The 19,652-nt window shown below is 48.5% G+C and overlaps 1 protein-coding gene across 1 annotated transcript in view; it reads right to left on the reverse strand.

Annotated features, from left to right (window-relative positions):
• Window positions 1-19,652, reverse strand: part of LOC132318651 (hydrocephalus-inducing protein homolog) — a 164,634-nt gene that overhangs the window by 107,684 nt on the left and 37,298 nt on the right. Inside the window, exons 7-9 of the mRNA XM_059826624.1 lie at window positions 19,523-19,647; window positions 6,803-7,004; window positions 3,986-4,169 (exon numbers count right to left, since the gene is read on the reverse strand). Of these exons, the coding sequence (XP_059682607.1) occupies window positions 3,986-4,169; window positions 6,803-7,004; window positions 19,523-19,647 (511 nt within the window). The remainder of the gene's footprint in view (window positions 1-3,985; window positions 4,170-6,802; window positions 7,005-19,522; window positions 19,648-19,652) is intronic.

The following is a 19,652-nucleotide window of genomic DNA, read 5'->3' on the forward strand; positions in this document are numbered from 1 at the left end:
TTGCTCAATACCGCCAAGACCACAGTGATGGCTGCAATGCTGCCGGGATCTCTCTGTACACTGTATAATTAACCAGTGCGGGAGGGAGCCTAGAGCTTTGTGCCGATGTCATGTCTTCTTTTACAACCTAAACAGACAAACCCCCCTTGCTGGGGAAGATGCCTTGCCACGCTCCAGGAAGCCATTCAGTGATGCACCAAGATCCTGACAAGGGACAGATCTCCATACATCTGAGGGGCTGCTGGATCCCAAAGCACAGTCACATGAGACGCCTCTAAAGCACCAGGAGGAAACAAACCTCTGGACTAGCAATAAAACCCAGCCTTCTGTATGCATCAGCACAGCTCTCTGGAACGATCCTAATGCCGCATCATTACTGGAGCCTTGCGCTCATATCCCCGCTCCCAAGCAAACCTGCACCAGCAGTTAATAGATTCAGTCTCTTCAGCTCCCGATATGAAATCGCCATTCGGCAGGATCCAATGTATTTGGGCGGAAAATTTTGGCAGTACGTCCACAGATAGCTTCCCTCTCCTGTCAGTGAAGCTATAAGCCAGATCGTTTGACTCCAAAGGTGGAAAGCAAGAAATAATCAGTTACACTTTCTTCTACTATACCATAGCTAAAACAAAGTCTTTCAAGACATAACTAGTCTGGGAAATTTCTGTCATTTCTCCCTTCATTACTGCTGTATGTTAGACTATCAAACTAGAAAAATACTCTGAGTTATTTCTCCTGGGAAATTAAAATAGGCTGTTGAAGAGGTTCCTCACATTCCTGCTACCCCACAGGGAAGAAAAGAGCTGCTGGTTAAAAGGATATGCTTCATTACCCACCCTTGCAGGCTGCCGCTACATGCGTAAGAGCCTCGGGACGCCTCAGGAGCCAGCGGTCTGCCTGGGCTAGCGTGTTCTCTATAGGATGGCAGTTGAGTCAGAGCACGAAAAACTACCATGGATGCTAACCAGGACAGAAATAAAACATATAGTGCTGGGAACAGGATATTGCAACGCTTCTGGCTTCATGTCAGTCTCAGACAGGCTGCAACTGGAAGGTGGCAGAAAATACAGACAGTGGCTGTATGGTGATACAGCACAAAAACTCCAGCTGTCGTACCCTGGCTTTGCTACAGCGTAAAGCAACGTCATACGGGAGGGGATAACACACCATGACTCACAGCTCCAGAAGTGATCTCTATGCAAGAGCCCAACCGTAAATACTTGCAGATCTTATTTTCCCCCCCTCAGGCCCTAAATAATGAGAATCCGCTAGATATCCACCAACCTGAATAAGAAAAAGCCTGTCTTGAACAGCTGGGGACGACCAACTGTTGGCCAAATCCCCTACTTGCTTTTGCAGAGGGGGAAGGCGAGCCACGGAATGGAAATCGCTGCTCAAAGTGGACAGAAAACCAAAGACAGAGCTGGCAAGAGAAGTACCAAAATGCCACCCAAAGCGCACCCTGCTAGTTCAGGGCATTTAGGAGAAAGGCAGCGCCGAAGCAAACATCTGCCTCTTCCCATAAATAACTGAACCCCTGGAGATAGTCTCTTCTGCCAAAAACTGAAGTGCTCTGTAGTAACCTTTCATTTGGATGGGGACCAGCTTGGTTCCCCAGCTGAGGTGGAGATTTGCAGGAACAAACAACACAGTTACCTCCCAGCCCAGCCTCTGGATCAACAACACGAGCAGCTTCATAACCTGGACATCTCGAAGACCACCTCCCTCAGCTCAGAGCTAACACATGGCACTGAGGAGTCACTACCAAGCAGTCACAGGACAGGGAGGACTTGTCAACGTCAGCGCAATGGTAACAAATCCTTGCCCTCCCTTTCCTCTGGTTTCCATTTCCAAGGAGTCGGCACCCACGAGTCTGCAATGTGACTTACAGCTAAGCTGTGCTGCGGAGGGTGCAGCAAAAAGCAAGGACCTTCTCCTTTGGTAGCCACCTGGGCTTCTATCACAGCTGCTTCTGCTGACATAGCATGTGTATTTGCAAAAATAAATTAAACCAAATTCGAGATGCACTCAGAAAGTCAGAGTTGCATAACAGCTTGTTTCCCACAGGCTTGGATGGCTGCTCAAAATGTTCATGGCCACGTGGTAATTCCAAAATCACTGCCTCCTCTTTTTGTTATTATTTTCACCAGCAAATTAACCCTATACACACACTGAAGTCACCTGCTGCAGCTTCTACAGATAGCAACACCTGGAAAAAACAGCAGCTAATGGTGCATTTACACAGCAAAGCTTCTGCACAAGCCCTGCAAAGGCACCCTGCCCAGAAAGCATTTCCCAGACCGCTGTCCCTCCATCAGCTTCCTAACCTCTGGAAGCAAATGCTTCCTCCAGTCACTTGTTACAAAGGTTTGATTATTTTTATAGGGTGCTCTCAGACATCACAGGTGATAGGTGGGAAGAAGAGAGCAGCCACTTTGGGCCAGAAGGTCTGTGAGGCAGCAAGGTCCCAGCTTTGGGGGGGCTCTCCAGCACGTTCACACGGCAGTGCAGGAAGGGTGTCTGTCCAAGCTAAATGTTACAGGGCTGTCACTGGAGAGAAGTTGTGGAAGTCAGTGGCGGTGGATTTGTAGATTCTACATTTGATAAAAAGGAGAAAATACTTGCTATCTTTTGAGGTAAAGACACCCAAATGTCAGGCGGGAGGGAGAAGACAGACATGAGCAAAACTCCGAGCGTGAAACTGATTGTTCCATAAATAATGGAATTAATGGAAATCAAAAGGTTGATAATGCTGGCCAAGACAGAAGGGGAGAGACCCATGTAGTAGCCCACTTATATTCAGCCCTGGAGCAAACTGTGTAACATCACCATAGCCATTCAAGAGATGTTTCCACTCAAGACCTGAGGCCAGGCTACACTTCATGTCCGTACATCACCACGTTGAGTACCAGCACGCAGTACTGTGGGCAGCCAGGCTTTGGGACCTCACCTTAACATATGTAATGCATCAAGGGTGGGTCAAGCTAGTTCTGGAGACATATGCCAACTGTAACGAAGCAGGAGCCCTGGGACACGCTCCAAAACCAGCTCTAATGCACTGCAGGATGCCCTTCATGCTCAGCTGATCAGCTCCCACCCTCCACAATACTCCTACAGCTCTCACTCTATCTCTTGGTCACACCATGCTGCTGCCAGCTACAGTGGTGTGAAACCGCAGCTGTGCTGACATTGCTGGCTCTTCAGCCTTAGATGGGCTCTAGGAACAACCAAGAAGAGAACACAATCCCCTTCCTTGAAAAAAACCAAGAAATTATTTTCACCTATTTTAAAAAAAGAAGAGGTTGGGCTTATCCTAGGGTTTACTCCACAATGAGAACGGATTTTGCACTGCTCAGGCAGCAAGCATTCTTTGTCTCAGACCATGCAAATACTCAGAATCAGAGCTCTGGTTAATTGAAGGACATGGGGTTTTGCTTGCAGAAACAGAAAAGCAAAGAATGTTCTGTACTTATGTACAATACAACTCAAAAAGACCGTTTAAACCTGCCAGTCTTGTGTCCAGGCTCACAGATGACCCTGGATGGGAGATTCCGACATGGTGTAAGTCCAGGTTATACGAAGTGATTGGTATTTCCATGACTAAACTTGGGCTGAATTTGGCCTCCTTTCCACAGAGGACCATTTCATTCTTCAGGTCAATATGTGAACTGACAGTGCTCTAATACCCTTTGATACTCCCCATACAGTATGCGTGAAGGTGTGCCCTTACGTATAATAACTGATACCTCTGAACACTAAGAGCACTTATTTATAGCCCTTGCAGTAGCTCAGCTTTAGGCAGGCTCTCGCTGCTGTCAGGAGCCCGCAGTTCAGAAGTGGTTTTTGTAACAAGCTCTCCCAGCCTCACCAGAAACCTGACCTTTTCTCTCGGCACGTCAAGGCAGCTGATGCAGGGATCTGCCAAGTGACCTCATTCAGGGAGGAGGAAGAGGAGGAGGAGGGGAGGTTCTCAGCTACAGCTTACCATCGGCTCAACGGTGAAGATATCATCTGAGAAAAGCATGGAGTCTCCTTGCACCTTTGCCCTCTGGTTCTGGAAGGTGCGGGAGAGAAGGGAAAGGCGTTCTCGGAGAGCGGGGTCCACCGTGCACTCCTTGAGGATGCAATCCGTCTTGTCCTCTTCCTGCCTCTGCAGCCTGCGACACAGCCTGCGGTCACGGGGAGAGACAAACCAAACAGATCATTCAATAAGCAACATATTTGCAGAGACTGCCGGGTAAGTGCAGGGGCAGCAACGCACTCAGGGAGGAACAGCTGCAGCTCAGCAAGGGGCTGACCCCGAGCCATGGGGTCCCAAATGGCTCAGATGATCACTTGTTGCTCGCTGGCGTGGCAGGTAGTTTTACTCCACACTCACAAGTTAAGAAGAGGTTTTGGAAAGCTAGCAGCCCTCAAGAGAGCCTCCCGGCTCAAAGGCGCTGCCGCAACTGATGGAGAATCCACCAACCTCAACTGGCTTTTCCAACCATAGAGCTGCTCAGAGGAGGCAGATAAAGATCAAGGAGCACTCGCTGCAGGGCTTCACCAGCAAGGGGAGAAGCACCTGGGGTACAGCTGCAGGTTAGTAGCATCACTCTTTTCCCTTCTTTTTTGGACCTGCGACGATAAGGAAACAATCTCTGCTCTCTGTTCCCTATACGGCCTTCCACCAGAGGAGCCCAGAACACTTGACAAGCAAACTGATGAATTCAGGCATCACACCCCCTCGGTCAAATTAATGGGTTTATATGCATGCAAACAGAGGCCCTAGGAAAGGAAGGGACTTTGCCCAGCATCACCCCATAAAGAAGTCAGGACCAGCACCTCTGAATCCAAACCCTTCAGTCGAGCCTTGAACCACCTTATTTTTTCCCTTTTTTGGCCTTCTCTCCAGAGCTGTGACACCGTTACTCTCTCCCTTACTTGGCAGTTGTAGCAGAAATCATTCTAGTGTTTCAAGATCGCAACCAAGAGATGAGAAGGCAGCACTGCTACAGAGCCGTTGCTTCCGAGCTGGCGTATTCCTGTCCCCCCCTTCATGATCCAGTCCCCTGGCCATCAGGAACCACCAGATGACAACACGGGGGCGGGATGAGCGAAAGGCTCCCTATGCAACAAATCGAGGTAGTGTGGTATAAACAGGAGAGCGATCATCACCCAGCTAAATTCAAACACAATTAGAAAGGAAATACAGTCATGGATGTTACTAGCTGCACGCAGACAGAGCCTCGGGCAAATGCCGTCACCAGAGCCAAAAATACGTGCTTTGGCTAGCTCCCTGTGGAGGGCGATGGAAATGGTTCTCCGTGGCTGACCTGCAATGCCGCGCATTCGGGGGGCTTCCAGCCACTGAGACGAGCAACCCTCAACTCAACCTCAAGGGACCATAATTCCACCGTTACATCCCAGAAAGTCCTGCAGGAAGGAGACGATCCAGGTCTTTTTGGGTCACATCCCAGTGCAGGGTCCTGCCTTCTCCCATGAAAAAGTCCTCCCTGCTCCAAGACCTCAAAAGCTTCTCTGACACCAGGACAGCGGCCTTAGAGCTATGACCATCCCTATGACTTCCAAGTAAGGAAGAACAAAACCTCCTGCTCAGACTTTAAGACACAAACTGGCATAGAGATCAAATGTAATTGGAAAAAAAAAATAAAAATGATCAGGTTGAAGTCGACTGGGGGGAAACCTGGATGCTTCTGAGGGGAAAGAGGATCACTCAGGGTCCAGGCTGAGACAGGCAGCTGGGAGAGATGGTAAAGGAATGGGCCAGGGAAGTACCAAGAGAAGGTCACGAGATTTTCTTTCAAGACACTGAGCTTGCACAGAAGTCACACACTGTGTCATTAAAAAGAGAGAACAGGGGAAAACTAGTTTTGCCCTTCAAGGCATTTCTGACCTAATTACGTTGCACTTTATTTGCTCAGAAGCCCTTAAAAATCGCTCCAGTTTAAGGCAGTTTCCTGATCAGCTATGGGTTCAGACTAACTCCAATATATCCACATCCATCCAAGTCTGAAAAGTCACACAGGGATTCCCTAAATCACCCAAGCTTTTAAGTGTCATTTCCAATTCACACCCCCGCCCCGGGCTGTGTGTGCTGCCCGAAATGGGAATTTCAAAGCCTGAGCACAGACACACTTTCAAGAAGCTGCCCCATCTCTCACCACCATGAAGACACAGGTGACTGAAGCCCAAATGCACTTCCAGGTCCTGTGCAGCCCTACCTTCCCTGCAGAACCCTCCACCTCCAAGCTCTCCCCAGCCTCGAAGGAAGGGCACAAATACCTCCTTGTGCTGGAAACCAGGGCAGCGCGAGGCAATTAACACCCGACAGCAGGGTGGCCTCAACTTCCACCCTACCCTGCACATCGCTGGAAAAGGAGCCTGCCACCTTATCAAAACTGGAGGGGAAGAAACTGCAGTGACTATCGTAATAGTTATGTTATCTGCAGGTACATTACGTCCCAGGTAACGAGTGCTGACACTATCCGCAGCCTCATGGACCCTCTGTAGCCCAGGGATGTCTGGACCTCAGTGGTTTGTGCTCCCACAAACCACCAATTTGCTATCCAGTCATTGCAACCAACCTTTCCTCCCTAAAACATCATCCTCGCCTGGAGTATGGGTGGAACTGGAAAGGGAAGTGCTGAGCTCCAGTACCCTGAAGCTCAGTGACACATACCCTGACACTGGGGATGGTTTACTTCTCCTAAACCGTTCAAAAGCACTAACACCCTTGAGGCCACACGTCAGTTTTACCCTTGGGCAGCGTATGTGATGGAAAGGAATCTTTCAAACGAACCTCAGCTTCCGCTGATCCTCCTCTTCCTGCATAGCAAAAGGCTTCCACTGGAAGTGGGCTATGATTTCACTCCGATTGTGGATGACCACGGATCCGTGGTTTGACAGCGAGAGGTAAGTCTTCTCAACTGCCAAGGAGTTCCTGTCTAGCCTGATGTTGACATCTCCAGCTGCTCCATAAAGGCTTGTGTGAACATCTTCACCTGCAACAAAGCAAAAGGCAGTCTTTGCTCATCTCACTTGCCGACAGAAGTACAAGGAACAGAGCAAACCACAAGTAACAGAAGAAAGCGTTACAACTTTTAGCTGTATTAGCAGTTCCATGGATCAGTACATTTATCACATCCTGATAGATACATGTGTACAGCACAAAGATGTCCTGGACACCATCTTAAGCACTTAATTTCTGGGTGTGTTTGTAGAGGTTTATCCCCAACGTGACAGCATTTACAGTGAGATTTTTCAGATGTGCCCAGGTGCCCTTTGGGTTGCCATCCCACTCAGGTCACGGGGAATTCTGCATCAAAGTCATTCAGGTGACTCTGAGGAGTCCCACCACAGTCACAGCTTGCCCAGGGTCTCCTGCAGGCACACCACCAGGGGTGGGTCTCTCCTGAGGACCCCTTGTAACTGACAAGCAAAGATGCCTGGGGGCATGTGGGCAGAAAAGGGAGGTTCAGAGGAACAAGTCAAGTGACAGCCCACCGCAGGATGACACGCAGAAGACAACCTCACTGTGTTGTAGAAGCAGTGCCCTCACTTGCTGTGGGTTTGTGAAGATATGTCAAAATGAGACTGGTGGGGCACAGCCCACACCAACCCGCCCCTTGCAGACCTGCAAGCCCATTTTTTCAGCCTGGATCCTGTTGCCTATGCCCGAGGGCGCAAGTCTACGCTGAATATTCCCAAGCTGTTCAACAACCAGAGTGAGGACATCTTTGCTTTCCAACTCAGACCAAGCTGAAGAAGAGCGAGCCCCTGGCTGTGCACATCAACTGATTAATGACCGGAGTCTTGCTGGGGTACCTGCCAGCATCACACCCTCCAGAAGAGACTCCCACCAAAGGCTCCCTCATTCCTAGAGCCTTCAAACCTTCATTCTTCCCAACCAAGGAACTCCTGGGAGTCAGCTGAGCTCCAACTTCACTACCAAGCCCACTCTTCCTGTTGTGGGTGAGTGTTTCCCGGGTGAGATGCAAACAGCAAACATCAGACATGCTCTCCAGAAACAGCATTTCTAGGGAGTGGTGCTTCAAGCCTCCGAGCCAGCCCCAACTGACAAGCGCAGCAACCCGGCCATGGCCTGGAGAGCATCCCTCTGCAAAGGCACAGCCTTCTCCTCACTGCAGGGGTTCCAGCAAGGCAGCCAGTGGATGGGCCTGCCTTTAAAAGGCTGCCATGCAACAACACAAGGGGAGAGCTGGATGGACTCCTTCAATCCTAAGCCCGGCAACACAGCAGAATCACATTCGCTTTGGGAGCGGGGAATGAGGCAAGACTCACCCTTAAAATAGCAGATCTTTACAGTCATTCGTTCACCTCCACACATGGAGAATTCAGCCTTCGTGCCTGTATAAGCCTCAATTTCTTTGCTCTTAAGGGAGTTTGGAGTGGCAGGGATTTGTGGCCAGAGCTGAGTTATGTTGGGAGAAAACCAGCAATGTTTCCAAGGACTGGACAATCCGCCTCCCGTAAGGGACAATTCAGCATATAAAAATAACTGAAGTTCAGAGGAGTTAGAGGCAGGTATGCTTTATAAGCATTACCTTTCCCCTGCGCTGAATCCTCAGCATACATTGGCAAGCAGATGAGCCAGGACCCAAGAAATGGGAGATAGGCACAGTGCTTTGAGCGTGCACAACGCCGGTTTCTGGAAACACAAGCTAATCCTCCACAACCATCAAGACAAACTACTACAAAATAAACACCATGAAAACTATCATCTCACTGTCCAAACCCATGGCCACGTGGGTCTTGAAGTATTGGGTATAGTTCTGATCTCAAAAACCAAGTTGAAGCATTTGAAATTAAATAGAGAAGGGCAGAAAGTACAATTAAAAGTATGGAGCAGCTTCTGCATGAAGACTGAATAGGATTCCTCAACCTAGCAATCCTATGGGAGATAGATGGGAGAGGTTTGTAAAAGCATGAATGGCCTGGGAAATGTGAATGAGGAAAGATTTGTCAGGATTTGTCATAAGACAGGAACCTGAGGGCCTGAAATCATGTTAGTAGTCAGAAATTACACAGAAGTAGTAGTACTCTTCCAGGGAATATTCCTTCCTTTGCAACATACTGCCATAGGATGCTGTAGAGGCTAACAGCTCTAAATCCAGAGAGCAACCGGACAAATTCTCGGGAGATAAAACCATCAGAAGCTCTTAAATGAAGATGAGAATGAAGCCTCCAGCACAGAAAACTGCTAACTCCAGAGCCCAGGGGGGAGAAAGGATATGCACTGCCTGTTTCTACACGCTTTGCTGAGCATCCCCCGTGACTGCTCTTCTGGAGATGAGCTGGGGACGCAGCCACCCTTACACTCCTGGCTGCAGGCACCGAGGACTCTTTTGAAGGCTGGAGGGCTTGCCGGAGCACCTTCTACCGCAAGGAGAAGTATTTGACATCGTGCTGAAGATATAAACCCAGAAATGGCTCGGTACAGTAGAGCGTGCACAGATGCCGGTGAGTCAGGAGGAAGCTGCAGCTCTGTCTGCCAGGCAGATGAACTGACACAGAGAGCGGAGCTGCCAGGGTTGGCCAAGGGCGGCTGCAGACTTCATGTCTGGGGTGCCACATTAGATGTGACATGTCATTTAAGACTCTTGGTTGTCTAATACATAAGTTTATAAAAAAAAAAAATCTCTCTACTGTAACAGTGATGTAGCACTAGGCATTGCACTTGACAGGGTAATGTCCATGGTGTGTAGTCTGGGATGCTTTGCTGCCGTGAAAGCACATTTACCGAATCTAGATGTATCTGCCCTACCATTATTTACACAACACAATTGTATTACAGGCTGTCAATTCTTTCCTCCTTACATGCTTTTGATACATTTCCTACAGGTGGCAGGACACAGCGCTCACTCTGCAACCCAAACAAAGCAAGGCCTAAACTTGAAATTAAAAGCTAGACTTTTTACACAGCAGTAGGGTAGACGCTTTGGGTTGTGCACTCCCGGACGATGCTCTTTGACACAGCAGAAACACCACTCTGTTTTATTCCACCATCCATCTGCATGACTATGGATGCAGGTGTCTTAGCACATCATTACTTTTTACTATGTTGAATCAAGAAATCTAGTATTGGGTCATCCTTCCTGGGGCCTATTCTGCAGGAAAAAATGTTAAAAAAGGGGAATTTACAGGACAGCTAAAACATCTCTCTGAATTCTTCTAATGCTACATGATCATCCTGGTGCAAGAGGAAATAGTTTTCAGAGCAGTACAAATTGTTCTTAAATAGAAAGACAAATTTGGTTTAGCCTGAAAGTATAGCTCAATGAATGGATGAGCAAACCCTCGAACAAGATTTCAAAACACATTTTGGCATTTATTAAGAATGCTTTCCTAATATTCAAGAGTAGTACTTTCCTTCATTGATCACCGCTCTAAATACTAGACAGCTGGCAGCCAGATTGATTAGACCGAATAGAAACAAAACAGCACCCTGCTGCACCTCGCCTTCACTGAGACGATTCTTCCTTTATCCCTGTCACTCCTCACATCGATCTGCAATAAGTAATTCTTTTGCTCCCGCTACTATCATACCCAACTGCCTCACCGCTGCTGGCACACTCTTGTTTTTCAAACAGCATGCAAAGGACAGCTATTACCACTCCACCAGGCTAAGCCATCTCTGGGAAGCTAGAGAAGTCACCTACAGCTGGAGCCAGCCCTCCCCAACAGATGCTTTTTGCTGCACCTCCCGCAGAGCTACCGCTAGATCAGAGTCAGGAGCACTGCTCTGAGCCCTTTCGCTGTCGGGAAGCTAATGGCATCACCTGTGAGGTGCGCTGGGTCTCCACCGGCCTGAGGAAGGCAATCTGTCAGCCCCCACGCTTGAATTGCCACCACTACAGCAAAATGCAGAGCAGTGACAGTCATTTTTAAGTGTTTCTCCGAGGCAGCGTTCATGAGCCACCTTCAGACTCTTAAATCATCACGTTATTTACTCCAGCCCTAGGAGCAGCTTGTTTAAAAACCTCATCACTAAATAACGGCTGCTGCTAACACGGGTGTTTCAGAAGAGTCATTCCCAGGCTACAACAAAGCTCAGAGCATCCTAATCATTACCATTGCCACAGTTATCGCTGTTAACGGCCAGAAGTCCCCGGCATGGCCCAGGCCTCAGCAAAGCACCCGCTGAGCTCATGCGGCACATCGACAGAAGAGGGTCTCTACCCCAAAGACTTTGCAAGGAACCGTAAGACAACAGATGGGGAGGAAGAGGGAGATGGAGAGCAACGACAGGCCGGCAGTGGTCTACGGGACAGGCTGCAGGCTCTTCAGACAGCTCTCTTCCACATTAAAAGTCATTTCATTGTCCATCAGGCTCTTTGTTGTGCATCCATCTGTAATGGAGCACCCAAAGTATTCCCCATTAGCTCCTCTGCCCCATGCTTAGGAAGAGCTCGTTGCCTCGTTATAGGATTAAATACTCCGGCACGGGAATATCTGGGACCCAGCAGGGAGGCTTCGTTCTGCCCTGCGTGAAGGAGCCTCACAGAATGTATTGAAAAGGACAATAAAACTATCGGATGATGAAAGACAGCGCTGCCGCGGGCTATTTTTAATCATCATTGCTACTACAGTAACGATACGCTGGGGTACCTGACTGGCTGAAACATTACTCTTGGCCCACGGGGAAAATAGTGCAGGAACTTTCATTCTGATTGCCTGGCAGAGACATGCCCAATATACCACATAATACATCAATTACCCTTCAAGCTGCTCTTCTGCTTCTCAGCAGATACTGACTGATCCACAAGGAAAGGAGGTTAATGAATGGTCAGTTCTGCCCTGAAACCCATCCAGAGTCAATGACACTTAAGAACGTATTAGTGATTTCCACTGATGATAGGGTAGACAAGCTGCGCTCAAGGATGACCTGCTACGAGATGAAAACCACCTTCTTCCAGAAATTTGTCATGCGCTAAGAATGAGATCTGCGGCGTCACACAAAAGTCTGTTTCTGTGCATATCTGGGGATGAACAAAAACTGCCAAAAGGAGATATTTAACTTCCAAACGACCCTCCAAGTACACACACACACACACCCCCCCCCAGTCTGTGCTCATGCAGCCAACTCCATGGGTTGCTTTAGCAGGGTTTTTGTCAGGAGGGGTGTTAGGTAGTTGTGGAGCTATAAAGCCGTGCAAAAAAACCTCAAGCACAAATGAAGCACAAACCTGATTCCCCTTCATCTACCCTCAAAGCGATGGACCATCTGTCTTGAAACACAAGGCCCTGGAGAGGGGGCAAAGGCCATACTCTGTTTGCAAGAAGCATAACAACCTTACTTAAAACAGTATAAAAAAATCATTCTTGCAAGCAGCGCTAGAAAAGGGGAACAAAGACAGGGAACAGTTATTACCTATTAGCTGTTTTGACATAAACGAACACTTTGGAGACCAATTAGACTCACCCATCAATCTAATTGATTTGGACTATAAAAGCCTATAACCAATCCGTTGGATAAAGTATTAGTTACCAATCCTCCATCTGTTGCAACGCCGCTACTGTTAAGATGCAAAGTCAACATACAATTGCACAAACTCCTATTTACACCTTTTTTTCACCTACAATATGCGCCTCCCTCCACCCACCTAGTTCCCACTCCCTTCGAAGCAGGCGTACAAGAACATACGTCAGTCAGAAACCAGCCGTACTGCTGGGAATTCGCACAAGCAAAGGAAGAAAAACCCAACCCGCACTCACCACCTGCCACAAGCAGAACGAAAAATCCCTTTGCAAAGTTGTTAAATGCCTGATGGCCCAAGAAAAAGCTAGAGAAGCCTCTTGTAACAGCTACAGCAGCAGTCTGGCTTACACCTTACAATAACGTGGGAAACAAGGTCTTTATAAACTCACGGAATAAAGTAAGTTTCTAAACATCTGCCAGCACTAAACACAAGCAAAAGAAACTGTGTCAGTGCACAACAACAAAGCTTCGGAGTCAAAAGAGGCTGCTGCTTAGGAAGCAGAAGATTTCCCCAACTCTTAGCACTCATAAGAAGCTACTATAAATCTGTCTGGTGTTGAAGGAACAGAGAATTGCACGAAGACGAACAACTACAGAGGTGAATAGCAACAGCACACAGCGACGGCAATCAGAAGCTCAGGGTCTGTTGCTGTGAATTTAGCTCAATAGTAGTTTATCGCTACTAACAGCAACATCCGAGCCCCCGTAAACACTCACACAAGACTAAGATTAAAGCCAGAAAACGGTTTTGGTATTCCCACCTTGGTATCCTCCACAACACAGGGACGACTCAGATAAGTATCTAAAGAGGTAGCAAGTTTGCTCAGGCAAGCGTTGAGCCTCCTCCGTTCTGGCTGAGGTCAGTACAAATTGAGAGCACTCAGCAACCTCTTTGAGTGATCTCAGGAAGGGAACATGCAACACGACAAGGGCTAAACCTCAGCGAAACCCTGCTGCCTACCCACATCCATCAGCGGATTTGCAAAGAAGAACAAAAGAGAAAGGAAAAGGCTTGATCTAGAGACTAAATCAATAGGATTTTCATTTCATTTTCAAACAAGTTCCTGGAAGCCACTGATTGCAATGCCGGCCTTGCAAGGCAGATGACAAGACCCTTGGTAGAAAAGAGGTTCTTAAAGGAGAGAGAACAGAGCTATGCAAAGGTGGTTGTGTTCTCCAAAGTCTACACACAAACACACATGAATAGCACAGCAAGGCAGTGCTTTTCTCAGATGCTTTAGCCTTGTGGGTAGCTGAGATGTTCGGAGGTGCTGGCACACCCGTGCTACAGTCACTTGTTCAGCCTCAAACAGCGAGAAACAACCAGGGCTGGGATTTAATGAGTTTCCTGCATGCGCACAGTGATCACTAACACACCACCAAGCCCTCGCACGGGTGGCCTCATTTACCAAAGTAAGCCAATTCAGCTAAACCCAGCATCGATTTTACCTGAAGAAAGGGATTCAGCATCCCGACACGTTTACATTCCCAGCTGGCAACCCCACGCTGATCCACGTAGGAGCTGAACGGTCACTAACACGGTTGACGATTCCCCTTGGCCCATTTGCCATACGACGTAGCCCCTACTACAATTTAGCACCGTGGCCAAGACGCACAGGCTTTCCTTCCTCCGCTGCCAGACAAGCACACCCGGTTCTGTAGTTACCCATCATCTTCACCAAACCCAAATGGCTCTAACACATCATGTCAAACTCGCTGTCATTCCACGGGTGACTAAAGAGCTCCACATCAGCTCTCTTCCTACTCAGTTTTTAATATGCCTTAATTTTTCCTGTGATCTCATGCCTCATTTTCCCCATTTGAGATGAAATGTCAGTGTTTTCTCAAGCTGGCAGTTTTTACTCATGGCTCCAGAGACTGCTGCAGCACAGAAAAGCTGTCTGTGCTTAGACCAAGAAGGGCAGAGGCATCTCAGGGTGTCCTACGTAGAGTAGAAGACCTAGAATCATCTCTGATAGCCCCCTGGAACCCTGAGCATTGCTGCCACACTCAGTACAGCCATTCCCATTCAGTTCTTTGAATCACAGAATCACTAAGGTTGGAAAAGACCTCTAAGATCATCAAGCCCCACCATCAACCCAACACCACCATGCCCACTAAACCATGTCCTGCAGTACCACATCCACACGTTCCTTGAACACCTCCAGGGATGGTGACTCCACCACTTCCCTGGGCAGCTTATTGAGATCCACCCAGGAAAGTTTTTACTATTTTTTTCCTTCTTACATTGCCCCAAGGAAGTCGTATCTAGCCTACGAACATTCGTGCTGGCTCAGAGGAAGGGGATGATCACAGATCTGCTAAGCACGCTCGCTCCAGACACCCGTAGGGCTAGCAGCTGTAGAGGCAGTCCATGCAGGCAGATCCTGGCCAACCCAAACTGCACATCATCTTGGCTCTCGGGTGCTCAGTACAAAAATCCCCTGCAGTGATTCCCCTCAGCGCAGCCAGCCTAAGCACCTCGCTGTTGGACAGCTTTCAGGACTGGAAAGGACCCCAGGAGAGACTAGAGGGGCACTGCCAGGGAGGAGACATCTCAGGCCAGGGCTTGCTTCTCCACCCTGCAGCCTAGTGCTACGTAACACAAGGCTGATGTCTTGCCTTACATCTAAAAGCGAGCAGCAATGGGGAGGAAACGATGCTGGGGACCCCATACTTCCAGGGCCAGCCAGCAAAGCCCAGAAGCAGGGGAACAAGGCAGACAGACCCTTCCCTGACCCAGGGCTGGGCAAGCTCAGCTCCACATTGTGTCCAGCACTGGACAAATATTTAGCTGCTCTCTCTTCTCCCATACAGGAATAACCTGAATTTGGTAGAGAGCAAGTTTTGCTTCCCCGCGGCTCAGGAAGGAAGGCATTACTTCATCCGCTTCCTACAGGGACAGTAACTAACCCAGTGCAGGAAAACTCCATCTGATTGACAACTACGGAGCCAGAGGCAGACGCTGCCCGCATCTTCTACCTGCTCTTGAAGTAATTAATCAAGGAGCTGAGGCTGAGCTCTCCCTTCCTTGCCCTGGGTGTGCAGAGCCACAAAGGATGCTCTGAGCCTGGGTCTGGCATCCACATCAAACAAGCTGATATTTGCTTTAGGAGACCTCCTGCTCAGGAACTGTCAAGCCCTCCCGTAAGTTCTGTAGGAAGTGGAGGGAAAAGAGGGTATTAATCTGCCAAATACCCAGATGGTTCCTCAGCAGGCTTTTAGCACGAGGCTGGAGGCTTCCAGCAGGACTAAAACCACTGAGAACTATTCCTGAGCCACAGGTGCCCTTTTCTTCTGGGGAAGCTGCTTTCTGGGGCTCTACACCAAGGGCAGACAGGACAGTAATGGAGTAGACACTCCTGCCTGAGGGCTGGCTCTTCTCGCATGTGCCGTCTCTCCTAAAATTCACATACGAGTACCGGCTCTGATCTCTCCCCCTCGAAGAGGACGAGATCCTGACCCCAGGCTTTTGCTTCTGTGTTACAGTCTCACAGAGCCACCGAAGGAAAATGCTCTGCAGGATTACGCTTATTACTGACAGCAATAAAGGCATCTCAATATATAGTGTCTGTCAGCCACGCACAAGCTCAGTGAGGCTTTGCTAATTACTGACATTTCCTGTGCTGACAAAGGCATCCCAAGGGATGCAGTCACTGATGGGGAAAAAAACCTGTACAGAGGACTTTCAGCACCGCACAACAGATCTCCTAGACTAGAAGCACGTTGTAGCACCTTGCCACAGGGTGCCGGGGGCACTGCAGGCACCCACCTACAAGCACAGAATCTGGTCTTACACCTTGAAGGCCACCCATCATACCAGAGTAGGTACTTCTTGGAGACAGGAGTCTAATGTGAGTCAGGATTTAGGGAGCTCTGAGCAGAGAAGTGATTCTCCTTCCACAATTCCCACCATCTCTCCAGCACCTCCTGTCTCTGGCAGCCTCCTTTACTTGCGTGGAGGATTGCCATAGACGTTCTTGTTTCTGGGTGCTATGGGACTGGTGAGTTTGTTTGCAGCTCCGGCACAGCTCTGGGAAGCTGTCACGCATCTCCTTAACCACGTGTCCCTGAGCAAAGCTCACCCTCCCGCCCCAAGCTTGTGCTATGCCGTCAGGTTGCAATGAACGCTCTGATTGCAGCAGACTGGGTTTCATGTACAAACACAGGAGCACGCAGGGCAAACAGCTTGGGTAGCTCACTTGGGAACTGCTTGAAAGCTACAAGAATACCTAAGCTTTATGAATAATGACTTGGTTGAAACTAGAGACTTAACTCCATAAACTTATTTTCCCACAACCACATGGGGTGGGCTAAGTGTCACCTGGGAAGGGCCAAGCCACCAACCAACCTTCAAGCTGTCCTGAGGGCAGAACGCTTTCCAAACCTGTACATCTGCTTGGCATGCAGGCTTCAGAAACCCCTTCTGATACCATCATGAAGATGATGAATAGAGAGGACCACTAGATGATCTTGGAGGTCCCTTCCAATCCAAACCATTCTATGATTTATGAGGAGGAGCCCAGAACATCCCAAGTCACCTTCATTTCAGGATGGGCAGGGATTTTTCACACCCACACACACGTGCATGGGGCAATATAGAGGAGTTTGGACATGTAAAGCACCGAAGATCAATTTTTCATTGGAAATCATTATGCTTTTAGCAGCAAAGACACTTCCTTCACACTCATCTGTAAAGCTTGTAGCAACAGGACTATCAATATACGTACTGTCCATCGAGGGGACAGTACCTACATTCCTAGCCAGGGCAGTCTAAAGGATGCACAATTTAAATCAACCAAGTAATAGGCAAAGGGAAAATTGTGACTTACTGACATTGAAGAGCTCCACATTTGCTTAAGCAATGCTAGCGACAGATTTGACCCAACTTCAGCAAAAATTAAATCAAGGCAACACGCACCTGATCCTGTGTAAGTCACACTCACAACAGCATGATTTATTGAGAACTACTGCCACTTGTGAGGTGAGCAAGTCAATACCGATACGCAGCAAAGCAAGGAAAATGCCTCCCAACATCCTAAACCGCTGTGATGCTCTTAGCACTTCTGTTTCGTAATAAACAGTCGGTTGGTGGCTCTGATAGAGCAACACAGCTGCTTTTTGTATGCGAGTCACAGGGAGTCTGACTTAGTGCAGGACAAATTAGCCAGGGCTTGCCACGCGAGGTTGGGTAACATTGTCTGGTGCTCTGCACTACACCTGCAATAAGCGGCTTTTAAGACGGATTGATTAAATGTTTGGGTTTCACTTTAGCAATTAATCACAGCAGCCTTTTACTTACTTGTATGCTTCAACGCTAGAGAGATAATCCCTTCATTATTCCCTTGCTCTCCTCCTTATTCCGTGGTTTATTTAAAAATAACTGCACTGTTGTACTGACAGGCGGGAAGGAAATCCTAGGTTTATCTCCCAGGTAGCTGCACGTGTTCCTGCGAGGTCGCCCATCTCAGAGCCAGCAGATAGTTTGATCTCCATGGTCTAGCCATGCAAATTGCTTCGGCAAAGATTAACCACGAAGGAACCAGGTGTTTCAGTAAGAACCAGACTCAGGTTTTCAAAGCAAGCCATGAAGATCCTGGCCCTAATTATTCACTCAGTCTTCTCAGTCACAAAGTAGAAACCCTACAGCCCTAACCCCTAGCGTTACTACTGATTTACCCCAGAGAAAGATCTAGCCCTCTGAATTTTATCCTATAAATTCTCTATATGCATGCAAATGAGGCACTTTTTGTGCTTCTTTCAGTAGTTCTTTCAAGAAAGTCTTACCCAAACCCATGAGCTTCCCAGAGTGAGCATAAACCATTCTCTGGGAAAACGTCACTAACTGACAAATATTGAAGAAAGCTGTGATAACTCAAAGCCACAAAGAGCATCTGGAAGAGAAAGGAGCCTTTTTATAACTTCTACAAACTCGAAACAACTAAGATGTTCACTGCTGGGCTAAAGCATCACAGTATCACCTGGATGAGGACATCATGCTTCCCAGGACCAACAGTCAGGAATAGGGACAAACCAAACCTCTCTTTCCAGCAAGAGAAAACGCACACCAAATGCATTCATGCAACGGAGAAAGCGTCTCCTTCAGCATCACAAGATACCTCTCCTGAACCAAGGCCGACAGAAGCACTTCAACATGTCGCACCTTCTTCTTGAGTTTTCCCCACTCACTCCTAAAGCGACTTATAAAGCTGACGGTATTTCTGTGGCCTGATCTTGGCTCCTCGTACCCTAGCATACATTTTACACCTATCTCGGGAGGCAGTGAGCACTTCCTGCCAAATCCCAAGAGCCCTCAAGTCTGGCTACTTTAGTCCTGATGTTGGGAAGCACGGGCTGTAGATGGGTAGAGGGCAATACGGAAGAAAAGATCTGTGGCAAGACGATGGAGAAGCAGTACATGGCACAGAGGTGTGTAAGAGACAGCGGGCACTGCAGAGACTCTAACAGAGACGTGTGTTCCCTGTGTTACGCTTCAAACATAGCATTGTCTAGGAATAAAACCTCACGCATACATATGCAGGCTGCAATGGTGAGTCAAGGTTTCTCCTTCCTCCGCTCAGCAACTCCCAGAAAAACAGCATTCCAAAATCTCATTCCCATTTGAGGGGATCTACTTTAACAACCCCCTCAACACCAACTACTCTTCACTTTTATCCGAGGTAAAGCTGGGGCAGGGCAGGTACACCTGGACAGGGAATTGAGGTGGCTGGGACAACGGGGAATGATGGTGGAAGACTGTCACGAGAAGGTGCTGGGTGCAGAACACCATGCTGACACCAGGGTCCCCCAGCGAGGGACCAGCGCACAGGACATACAGAACAAGGACAGGCTCAGCCTCTGCCCCTTATCCGCTCACTTCTAAGCACTGAAACATGCAGAGCTTTTGGAAGAAAAGCTTTTAGAAGTTGCCCACAAAGAAAACTTGACATTATTCTGCTTAGAAAGGGCTCTGCTTTGAAGGATGCAGAGAGCGTGCACCACGCAGCGCCCAGCACTTACCTGTGTCGTAGTGAACTACCAAGGACCTGGAATGGTGCCCGGTCTTCAGTGGGTGAAACTCCACTGTCACTTGCATGGCGTCACCAATCCCAAGAGTCCCGACGGAGGGATCGACAGAGAAAGGGCTGCA

The sequence above is a fragment of the Gavia stellata genome, chromosome 18 (genome assembly GCF_030936135.1).
Source record: "Gavia stellata isolate bGavSte3 chromosome 18, bGavSte3.hap2, whole genome shotgun sequence".
Classification (NCBI taxonomy): Eukaryota; Metazoa; Chordata; class Aves; order Gaviiformes; family Gaviidae; genus Gavia; species Gavia stellata.